This window comes from Sceloporus undulatus, chromosome 2 (genome assembly GCF_019175285.1).
Source record: "Sceloporus undulatus isolate JIND9_A2432 ecotype Alabama chromosome 2, SceUnd_v1.1, whole genome shotgun sequence".
NCBI lineage: Eukaryota > Metazoa > Chordata > Lepidosauria > Squamata > Phrynosomatidae > Sceloporus > Sceloporus undulatus.
In genome coordinates, this window is record NC_056523.1 from 132,786,489 (window position 1) to 132,798,295 (window position 11,807).

Here is an 11,807-nt window from a genome sequence, read left to right on the forward strand (position 1 = left end):
TGGAACAGCCAGGTAATTAAGACTGATATTTTCTATGTTGGCTGCACAGATTCAGCTGCAGAAGAGTCCATTCAGGCTACTCAGATGAAACTGAAAAGAGCCCGTCTTGCAGACAATCTAAATGAAAAGATTGCTCTTAGACCAGGCCCCTTGGAACTGGTGGAGAAGAATATCATTCCTGTGGACTCTGCTGTGAAAGAGGCCATCAAAGGTAAAACCAGGGAAAGCACCTCACTCACTGTGAAGAGAATCCTGTCCAATGTATTGTAGGACTGGCTTGTGTTTTTTTTAAATAAATAAATCTGGAAATGCCTTTGGAATAACTTTCACGAAAGAATGGAGATCTCTGTTAGAGAGCCAGCTGAATACTAATATCCTAGCCTGGTCTATTCATTATTGAACTGTCTCCCCACCCATCCACCCCAAATCCAGCATATCTCTTTTCTAGCTGAGCAGGAAGACACTTGATCAAAGCCAGACATGGCCCTGGAAAGATTACAGTGTGTAGCAGGAATCTTCCTTCCTTCCACAATTTACCCTCCATCTTACAGTCCTTCAGGGCTCTGTGACAGAGCCTGTCTTTTCCAGCACTCTACTTATCGGCAAAAGCCAAGGGTCAAGCGTTTTTGCTTGCTAGATTGCAGGATATTGCACTGGAACACTTTCCAGAGCTCCCTGGGTATGCTGAGTGGCAGAGAAGAATCATCTGGTCTATGCCACATTGATTTGAAGAAACAAATTGGTTACATGAAGAACCTTTACTGTATTTTTCAGTTTTATGTTGCTAGGTGGGATTGAAGGCTGTGCTCCAGTGCACAGTTTCCTGGACGTTAAATGCCATTGGACGTAGTCATAGTTATTTGTGAGTAGGAATTGACAGGATTGTGTTGGATAGTTATTAGATTAAATGTGGTTTGGGAGGGGGCACTCTTCTTGAATTTCTTGGATATTATATCACCTGTGATGCTAAACTATGTTTTGCAACTGTCTTTTATTTTTAAACAAACTCAACTAAGTGTGTTCTGAGACATGGAATACCAATTGCAGCATAACTCCAGCTAGAATAGACTCATTAGTCATAAATATGGAATCTTGGGATTTGTAGTTTTATATGTACTTTAGCCATCTCTGCCAAAGAGTGCTAGTGCCTCACAACACGACAAATCCCAGGATTCCATAGGATGGCACTGTGGCTGTTAAAGTTGTGCCAAACTGTATTATTTCTACAGTTCAGATGCACTCTTAGTCCCAGCTAGAATAGATCCATTAAGTCAGCATTTATGTAAAATCCACAGCTTCATTGGGTCCACTTCATTTGGAACTAACAACTGGATTTAGGGCCTACATTTGCCAGAGTTGTGAAATTCTGTAATAAAAGTGAAATGTGTCAAATTATGTCTGCCTAAAAGAACACTACCTCTATAGATTTTAATTTCAGGCTTTAATAAATATCTCTTGCTAGGATTAGTACAATGCTGGTCTTCATGAGTACATATTATGTCACAAATCATGTAATTTAATACCCACAGAAGAGTCATGAACAGCCTTTTAAAAAAAAAAAAGAAGAAAAGAAAATGTGCATAGCTACAGAAAATAAAGAATCAGAACCCAGTAGAAAACTAAACACTTCAAGTTAGTAAAGTTTGACTTTTTTGCTTTGTGGTGGGTAAGAAACTATCTATCTATACTGCCATGTATATTTTGCACATTTTTACTTGTATATTTATTGGAAACCCATCTGCAACATACAAGTCTTTTGATAATCCGTTGCAGAATCTGCCTACTTTCCTCCCTTTCTTGCTTCCTTCCATAGGCACTCAGAAGGACTTCTCCAAATCCTCTGATGCCTTTGCTTTTGAAGAAGACAGCAGCAATGATGGGATGTCCCCAGAACAGGTCAGAAGTGAGGATTCCCCAGGGTCCACAGAGTCAGCAGCAGGAACCAAAATTTCAGAAGCAGCATTCCCCTCAGCGTTGGGGTCAACTCAGGTAAAACAGCATTTCTGACTGCAGACCCTCCAGGTCTCATGAGACTTTGGACCAATAAAAATTTGAATTGATAGTGGTGTTTTTTAACTTTATATTAGGAAAATGTCCTTTTTTAAAGGACAGTATATTTGGACTTGCAGTAGTAGTTTGAGTGTTGGACTGTGAGTCTGGAGACCAGGATTCAGATTCCCGCTAAAACATAAAAACTCACTGGGTGACCTTGGGCAAGTCACACTCTCTGAGTCTCAGAGGATGGCTGTGGCAACCCCCCACTGAAGAAACTTGCCAAGAAAACACTAGAGCCAAGAAAACATTAGGGTTGCTATAAGTAAAAAAAATGACTTGGAGGTGGGGTATAAGCACACAGTGAAAGACAGTATTGGGGATGATGGTGACAAAAAGGTTCAGTCGCATTCAGTAGTGGTTAAAATCTGACTTTCAGTTTTAGACCTTGCTTTGAAGAGCACCTCTCAGAAATTCGTCTGCTTGAGTAGGACAGGACACAATACTCCACAGGAATCTGTTGCCCTAAAGGGGTGCCATTGGCGTGCTCGCATGCTATGATGATGCTCCTTGTGTGTAGCGCCATTTGGGCACCAAGATGGTGCCCAGGTGGCAGAACTAGGGCTTGGAGCATGTGAATGCTCAGCCCTAGTTCGGTCCTAGTTCGCCTGTAGGCTGACACAAACTGCTGGTCAGTACAGGCTCCTAGTTGCAAGAGAAGCTTAGTGTCCTTCTCTTTGAAACAGAAATGACATGTGTATGTACAGCAGCAGGCTGGACATTGGCTTAGCAATAATATTTCCTTTTTAGTTGAGGAAAGTCAAAAACTCCTCTAAACACAAACTTTTTCTCAGTGTCATAGTGACTGCCAGCTAGTGAATGCAGTACACAACTGCAGCACCTTTGCCTTCTCTCCCCTGGAGTTCAGTCTTGGGGAGAAATTGTATATTTGGATTCAGCAGAAGGAGGGAGTTTCTCCTTCTGTTCCCCTTCCCTCCTGTCTCTCTTTTGTCTCTCTCTCTCACACTTCTCTCTCTGTGTATATGTGTGTGTGCATGCTTCTACTGAGCATCCAATACTGGACATCCAGTTCTCACCCCAGAGGAGAATATTCCTGTCCTCTAGTGGTGGAAGAAGATCCATCCATGGGTAAAAAAAAATACAGTGCCCCCCCTCATTTCTCTGTGGTCACCGTTGCTAATGGAGGAAGTCAGCTGTAAGGTCAGCCTCTGGTGGTTACATAAAACACGGGGGTGTCCTGCTAAGGATCCCAAGCCACTGTTAACCTGAACACGACATATTCTTGGCTTGAATTGCCTTCCTCCATTCCAGCGGCTTTGTTACACAGTGTACTTGGCATGGGGCACCTCCATTTTCCAAGCACTTATGGCAGGGAGCCCAATGATCGTCCATTTGGTTTGCCTAATAACACCAGCCTGATAAATGCAATTGGTCTCAGTTATATAGAAACACTACAATGAGGAGTAGTTACCAACAGAAGATCCTGATTGATTTTGATGGAGCCTAATAAGTTGGGGGCCTCCTAGATTGGTTTTACTATATTTAAAAACAACAACAAAATCCTTATGTATACCTATTGTGTATTACAGAAGAGTCAGAATTCATTGCTTGTCAGACTCCATTTAGCTATCTATTTTAAGTTCAAGGAGAGCAGCTCAGGAGTGTAGTGTCATCCGTTTCTTTTACCGATCTCAGCTGCAGCCCCATCTACCTTTATCTTTATTGCAGTTGAAGGCTGCTTCTGTCAGACAATAAGTAATACATTGGTTTTAACACTTGCAATGTCAATGAATAAAGAAGAAGTAAATAGTATAGTAAAACAAAATAGTCTGTTGTGTATGGATTAAACAAAAGTGATACAAATTGGATCTAGAATTATACAGGCTTATCTCAGTTAACAAAGCCTCTGATAAAGAAGCTTCTTTTTACAAAGTCTTTTTATGCCAGCCCAGCCACCCTTTCCCCTTCATCCTCTGTCCAGCTGGAAGTTTTTTTTTTAGCAAATTGAGAGGATGATGAAGGGGGGCTGGCAAAAGAAATACCTATGATGCCAGGTTGCAGTGGCATGCATGCAGTAAACAATACAATAAAGCTTGAGCTGGGAAAGAATGGGATTGTAATCTGGCCAATCTGACTGTAGCAAGATAAACAACAACTGCTTCCAGAATCCCTTACTGAGCATGAATGAACAGCAAAATAGAGAAAAGAGGAAATTAGATAAGCCTCCTTTACCAGCTACCCCCAAAATGTTTAAAAAGCAGAGATCTATATACCATAATGGGAATGATAAGAACAGTGGAGACTGGTTGGGGGGAAAATATGGATGCATTATGGAAAAAGCTTTCAGTTGGTCTCTAAAAGGTTCAAAAGGTTTTTGTTAACTTATGCAAGCTTTACACAACTTGATGGTTTTATGTCATGTGTGCATAGTTAGTTTTCAGTAGTTTCCTCCATTTCCAAATTTTCTGTTAAAGAAGTCATGCCCTGGAACACATATTTTCATGTACATATTTGTACATTAAATTAGAAAGAACACTCACTTTGAATTGAGAAACAACTAGTTGAATAACAACATAGGATGGGAGTGATGACAATAGCAATTTCTTCTAGGTCAACATTCTTTGAAGATGCCACAGATGCTGGCGAAACGTCAGGAAGAAACTCTTCTAGAACATGTCCACATAGCCCAAAAAACCCACAAAAACAATAGCAATTTTTTAGCAGTATCAATAAAAAAATTGCTACAAAATTATATGCCATAGGAATTTAGGATTTCAGGGTTGTGGATCTGTTTGTTTGGTCTTGAAGACGCTGATGAAAACATACAAATTCATTTCACAGCCAAGACAAATTTGACATTTGTAAGACAAATTTGTTTGTTTACCAAGAAGCTGTGGCTTATCTGAAGGAATTTTCAAAACAGGAGTGCATCTAGAACACCTGTCTCACCACCACCTTGTTTGAGTTTTGTAATTATATATCTGCCTCTTGCCAACTTCATATTTAATTTCTGGCAAGATAACTGCTATTGCCATGTGATGCGCTGCTACACTAGATAGTATGGCAGGGCATGAAGAACCACCAAACATAAGTGCCCTTTTTTTTTGTAATAGTTTTTATTCAATTTTTCAATGTGCATATAAAAAACAACATTTATCAATCATACAAAAAACACATACAAAGACGTGGTTTTTTGTGGGGTTTTGGGGCTATATGGCCATGTGCTAGAAGATTTTCTTCCTGACATTTCGCCAGCATCATGGATGCCGGCCATGAAAGCCTTCAACTTCACATACAAAGACATTGACTAAATAACTCCCTATCACTCCCACCCAAATGCTCCCACCCACATAAACTACAAACCGTCCTCATTCGCTACCTCCTTACTACCAATCTAGCTTTTGTTCTATCTTTGTTTATTTTTAGATTATCTGTAATAAAAATAATATTTACAGTTCATCTGTAATTAATCTTTCAAATTCTGAAATTACAGCCTTCATTCAAATAGTAAATTAGTCAAAATAACTTTCTGTCTTGTCTAAATTAAAGTACACATTGTTGGGTTTTCCTTAATTAAACCTAAATCTATTTCCCAGCATAATATTTTTAGCTGTCTGAACAAGAAATTTAACTTAAGATAGATCTGTCCTCAAGGCAGCAGTATCCCCCTAACATTTCTGAAGATACACAATGATTTTATTCCAATCTTCTTTAAATGAGTTCACAGGTTCGTTTCTAATTCCTTTAGAGAGTTTGTCCATTTCCATCATGTCCAGTAGTTTAAACCTCCAGTCTTCCTTTGTAGGTATTTCTTTCACTTTCCATTTCTGAGCATACACTATTCTTGCTGCTGATAACATGTAAAATAAAATTTTACCATACTTTTTTTCAAACATAAGTGCCTTTTGAAGGGGAAAAATATTATGTAGACCAGTCCAAGTTAAAGGTCAGTTCAAGAAAACTGGTTCTGAACTGAACTAATGTGGCCTATTTGTATATACAGGTATGGCACTGGGGACTGGAAAGCTAATCAAGGGGAAGAATAGTGATATATCGAAGAACTACCAACTCTTCTAGTGTCCTGTCTAGCAGGATTTAGCTTACCATATCAATCAGCTCTCTTATCTTGGGAGACTGTCAGGCAGTACCAGCTCAGACCTAGATAAAATGTCACTCTTCCATGATTTGATTGTTGGTAGGCTCACTTGGCACGTATCACTGAGACCTAGATCTGTGATCTGGATAATGGTGCTGTCTCCCACCTCTGTACATAGTGCAACAGTGACATCAGGTGGAAGGGCATGGAAGGAGCAAGATTGCCCCCATCTATAAGGAGTCCATCTCCCTCACCAGAAAACAATCCACTAACATGCTCAATCTGATTTTTTAAAAAATATTTTTATTTTTTGGCATTGGACCAAAGACGAGTGTAGGGCTTCAGCTTGTTTACTCAACAACCTGCTGGACAGCAATATTCTTGCTCAAAGTGGTTGGGAAGGAGTTGGGTTGGGTTTGATGGGTTGGAAAACATCATGTACTCTGAGCACATTAATATTGATGAAGAAGCAGCTTGGGGACTTCATGGCTGCCATGTCATCCAATACATGCCAGTACTTTGATTTTCAACCAACTCAGATAGTGGAGTTCTGAGTTGGATATGTGTGTGTCTGATCCCACTATCAGGGTACTTCATTCTTTTCTGCAGGAATGATGACTTGATTAGCATGGTTTGAGAATTACAGAAAGATTCTTAACAGCTCTTGGCGAGTTTCTCATTGACGTGGTTGATTGGTAGTCTCACTGTATAATTGTTAGATGGACACAGTTACTCCCCATTATCTTCAGTGATGTCTTGCCCAGATTGCTTCCTGGTTTACCAGAGAACTAGAAGCCATTAAAACAAGCTGCACTGAAGCTAGAACACAGATGGTACAAATCAAGAAGTGAATTGAGAGCATACTACCATGTCTTGCTTAGGTTCTGTTTCTCATGCATCCTTGAGTAGCCATCTTGCACAGTTTTTCTGGGTGATGAATGGGCTGTTGAAATATGGCCCTGCTGGGATATTAACTGAACCCCTGGAGGTCTGCTGTATCATATTTGCAAGCCACTTGGTGGTTAAAATTGTTCATATTCTTTTTGAGCATGACACCATCTTTGACCCAACTCCTGAATACCACTTTGTCTGCTTTTAAGTAATTATTTTCACTTGGTGTTGTCTGAGGACATAGACAAAAATGTTTAAATTTTTTGCAACTGACCAGGTTTATATTTCATCCTTGACCAGGTCTGTATTTCATTCATATCCATTATGGCTAATGATAGTAGACTATAGTTTAGACTCTAAAACCACCTCTCAGTATTCCTTGCCTAAGAAAACCTTTTTACTTTTTATTTTTAATGCATTTTGGATGTTTAGATACTCTTTGCCTTTAATGCATTTTTGTACAGTGTATTGCACTGTTTATACACTGCTTATTTTGATGTAAGGGAATGCTTTACCATTGCATCATCAGAATATTTTAGACATTAAAACTATTTTTATGTTTTACTCTGTAAACATTTTTTTCCTAGACCTTTCTGTTTGTTATATTGTTTTGGTTTTTGGTTTAGGCTAACACTTTTTTTGTCTTGATTTGTCATAATCTAGTCATTATTATTTCCTTTTGAGTCAGAATGCTGGTTAAGGTGATGGGGCATAAGTACAGGTACTTTTCAGTGGCTTAAATTATCTGGGACTCTTTCAGTTCAGGCTTAAACCTGATTTTAAACAGCCTTCCTTGCATTAATAGATGATCTTATTTGGATGAATGCAACCTTGTTGATTCGCCTCAATCTTTTAGTAGCTTTTGATACCACTGCCAACTGCTTCTTACTGGGCTGTAAGGGGATTTGAGGAGGAGTGTTATCAATGTGCTGGTGATGCCCAGCTCTTTTTCTAATTTAAATTAGGGGAGCCTAATTTAATTGCTAAAGTGATGTCTGGACTTGGTAATAGAATGGATGAAATCTTAAGAAGTGAATTTGCGCTCCAACAAAATGACAACCCCAGTTGGTAGCTGGTTTTAAAGTCTTGAAATTAGCCATGTAGCCTGTTTTTTTTTTATAGGGTCACACACTTCCTTTGAAAGAGCAGATGCTTAGCTTGGGAGTACTACTAGATCCTGCTTTGTGACTGGAGGACATAGCCACCATGTAGTCATGACTTGACTGGTTCATTATCTGCAACCACTCTTAGATAGTACATGGTCACCATCTCTATCCATGTTCTTGGAACTGCCTGAATAGACTATGTAGAGTGAGGCTGCCATTGAAGTCTACCTAGTAGCTTCAATTATGTGCAGAGTGCAGTTGCTAGAATATTAATGGATGCACCCAGAGAGGCTCACATATCAGTCCTAAGGGAGACGCCCTGATTTCCTATTTGTTTCTGGACTCCACTGAGGTGCCAGTACTTACTATAAATTCCGAGATGTCTTGGATCTTGTACCTAAAGGAATGCCCCTCACTATACCAGCCCACTTATGTTTGAAGATCTTGAGATTCTCAAATTATACAGCAAGAGGAAGAGCCTTCTATGTTACCGTATCTCATTTGAAGAATGCCCTCTACACAAAGGTAAAACTGGTACCAACTTTGTAATGATTTTGGTGCCAGGTCAGAACATCTGGTTGTTCTGTTAGGTTAGCTGTAATTTTTTCCCAGCTTTTTATTTTTTTACATTTATTCCTTATTATTTTTTGCTTATTTATTGTTAAATACCCTGAGACCTTGGGATGAATGAAAGTTTATAAAGATCCAAATAGATAAACTAGTCTTTTATGTTGCTTGCCTATGGACAGGTTTTTAAAGAAGTGCATGCTGATGGATCATTAATTGACAATCCAATGGATTTTTGATTTCAGGGTCATTCCCGTGGCTCTGAAAGTGACACTGCTGACTCAACATCTCTTCAGAACAGCCAGCCAGAAAGTCCAAAACAACTGAATGGACAGCAGACACCTCCTATTACTATGTCCACATCTGCAAAGGTATGATCCTAACTTCTCACTGCTTTGGAAGAAAAATAAAAAATTATTTCCTGGCTAGACAATGGCAAGTATTAATCTACAACACGAAAGATATTTTTAGAAATATCTTGGGGAGAATATACATGTGTATAGGCTTTACCACATTCTATCACACAATTTGGTCTATTTGAATCCTCAGGCAAACTTAATTCCAAATGACTTAATTTAACCAAAATGGTGAAATATCAGTTGTGAAGGGTGTAAATCTCATAAATTGAAATCAATTTTTTTTCAGCCTTGTTCAGTCCATGAAATTGACATAATCACTGGTAGCTTGTGGACTAAATGAGAGTAGAATTGCTGCTCACACATATTCTCAGTCCAAGGGTCACCCATGGAGAGGATATTGATGAGAGAATATTGATGGCTTGCTTATTTATATTAAACATTTCAAATCTGCAAAAGTCAAAACCTCAAATGTGGAGGGCTGACAATACTTCATATTTACACTATCCAATAGTCCAAATCAGCAAGTGACAACAAGAATCGGCACAAGAAGCCCAAGGAGATGAAACCCAAGGTGAAGAAGCTGAAGTACCACCAGTACATTCCCCCAGACCAGAAAGCAGAGAAGTCTCCTCCTCCAATGGACTCAGCCTATGCCAGGCTCTTGCAGCAGCAACAGCTCTTCCTGCAGCTCCAGATCCTTAGCCAGCAACAGCAGCACCGGCACCAACAGCATTTCAACTACCCTGGGTCACATTCCACCCCGCTGAAGTGAGTTGGTAATGGAGTTGGTAAAGTGAGTTGGTACAGTCCTTTTCACCACTCTGCCACTGGAATTGTGGTAAAGCAAGGGAGGTCAGCTTCCAATTTTGGTATTAGGGGGTAGAAGAATTCAACATGAGTGGCATGGAAGTGATGTTTTAAAAAGGGGTGCTTTGGGCTGCTTGGGGCCTATGCATTGTTTTTGTTGTTTTTGTTGCTGTTGTGTAACATCAAGTCATTTTCAACTTATGGTGACCCCAAGGTGAACCAATAATGGGGTTTTCTAGCTTACCCTTTCATAAAGTTCTGTGTGCTTGACCCAGAGAACCTGGCACATGATTTCTACATTCTAGCCACTTATGTCTTTACCACACAACAGTGGGTTAATAGCATCTTCTGCTGGGTTTTATCACACAACTTTACCTCCTTTCTGTTGTTATCTCGGTGGGAGATAGTTTGCCAAACGTGTCTTTCCATTCACAAACATCCTTTCTCACTTCTGTAGTGCTAGCATTTGCAATGCAATAAATCAGTTATGCTTTAATCCCAATTTGGGGTGGTTAGTGGGTGACTCTTAGGTTTTGGCACTTTGTCTATCAGTAATCAGGGATGGAGTTCCTGACTTGAGTGGATGAAATTACTTTCTAGTAGATCAATCACTTTCATATACCATTGATTAGTCTCTCCTGAATTAGGAAGTTTCCCCCTCTCCCTGGATATAAAGGCCTTTTTAAAGGAAAGACTCCTTTTAATTTATATTTCTCAGGGGGTGTGTATGTGCCAAACCCAGCCACAGACTGAGCAGTACTAGGTAACACTGGGCAGAAAGTGCCACGTGCTGCATGTGATAAGGTGTTAATGCAAACGAAGTCTGTAATGCCAGAAAGATTATGAAGATTATGAAGGTGTAATAAAGAAAAAAAATTGTCCCAATTGCATAGCAGTTTTTAAAAGAACATTATTTTAGCAGGAGAACAGCCTGGTGTAATAAAGCCCTTCGTCATTTGAAAGCTCTGTTGATTAAAATAGGAGTGTTAGTTACATGTGTGCTTTAGACTCTAAAGAGTGCACCAGGTCTTACAGAGTTTTAAATATATGGTAAGAAAATTTGGACATTTTTTTTTTTAGCGAAGAAATTTAAAAGTTCTGTCATTTTTGTTTTTTAGGCAACCAAATGAGCAGATGACCAAAACTTCAAGCTCTTCCCCAGCAGCTGTTGCTAACAGTAGTCTTTCTCCTGTGAAGGGAACCTTTTCAGGACAGTCCTGCATTTCGTCTCTCAAACCAGGTCCTCTTCCATCCAATCTGGATGACTTAAAAGTAAGTGCTGTGTGTACATAAAGATGCAATAAGTGAAAGCATCACATATTTCAATCATAATTTTAAATGTTAAAATATTTAACTTTGAATTTAAACATAGGGCTTTTGGGCAAGTATCTTACAAATATTAACTGAACTTAAAAAGAGTAACTGAACCTTGAACTGCTATAATTGTCCGCTTTTTATTGTAATTATGACAAAGTGTGTTTTATTATGTCTGATTAATTACTTGGATTATGGTTCTTTGATATATTGTATTTGGTATATTTTTTTCATCTTCCTTTTTTCTTCTTCCGAGTACTATGTTATGTTGATATTTAATTTGTTAATATTGTTTTGATTTGAACCTGTGTTGAGGGACCGGGAAAGGGATTATTTATGAACTTCATTGATTTGTAAAGTTTTTATATTTTCATTTGATTGCTATTGTATTTATCTTGTTTATTGATTTTGTTTTGTTTAAGTATTGGTCAGGGGATTGGGAAGGGATTATTTGTATCTAATTGTATTTTCTATATTGTATTTTCTTACTGCTGTTAGCCACCCGGATTCCCCGTGATTGGGAGGGATACAAATAAATCTCTCTATCTCTATCTCTATCTCTATCTCTATCTCTATCTCTATCTCTATCTCTATCTCTATCTCTATCTCTATCTATCTATCTATCTATCTATCTATCTATCTATCTATCACTGA

General features: G+C 38.9%; 1 protein-coding gene across 5 annotated transcripts in view; it reads left to right on the plus strand.

Moving 5' to 3' along the window:
* Positions 1 to 11,807, plus strand: part of MYOCD (myocardin) — a 43,778-nt gene that overhangs the window by 23,910 nt on the left and 8,061 nt on the right. For all 5 annotated transcript variants that reach the window (XM_042449518.1, XM_042449519.1, XM_042449520.1 and 2 more), the window contains exons 5-9: positions 50 to 211; positions 1,814 to 1,989; positions 8,919 to 9,044; positions 9,544 to 9,800; positions 10,958 to 11,111. In XM_042449518.1, the coding sequence (XP_042305452.1) occupies positions 50 to 211; positions 1,814 to 1,989; positions 8,919 to 9,044; positions 9,544 to 9,800; positions 10,958 to 11,111 (875 nt within the window). The remainder of the gene's footprint in view (positions 1 to 49; positions 212 to 1,813; positions 1,990 to 8,918; positions 9,045 to 9,543; positions 9,801 to 10,957; positions 11,112 to 11,807) is intronic.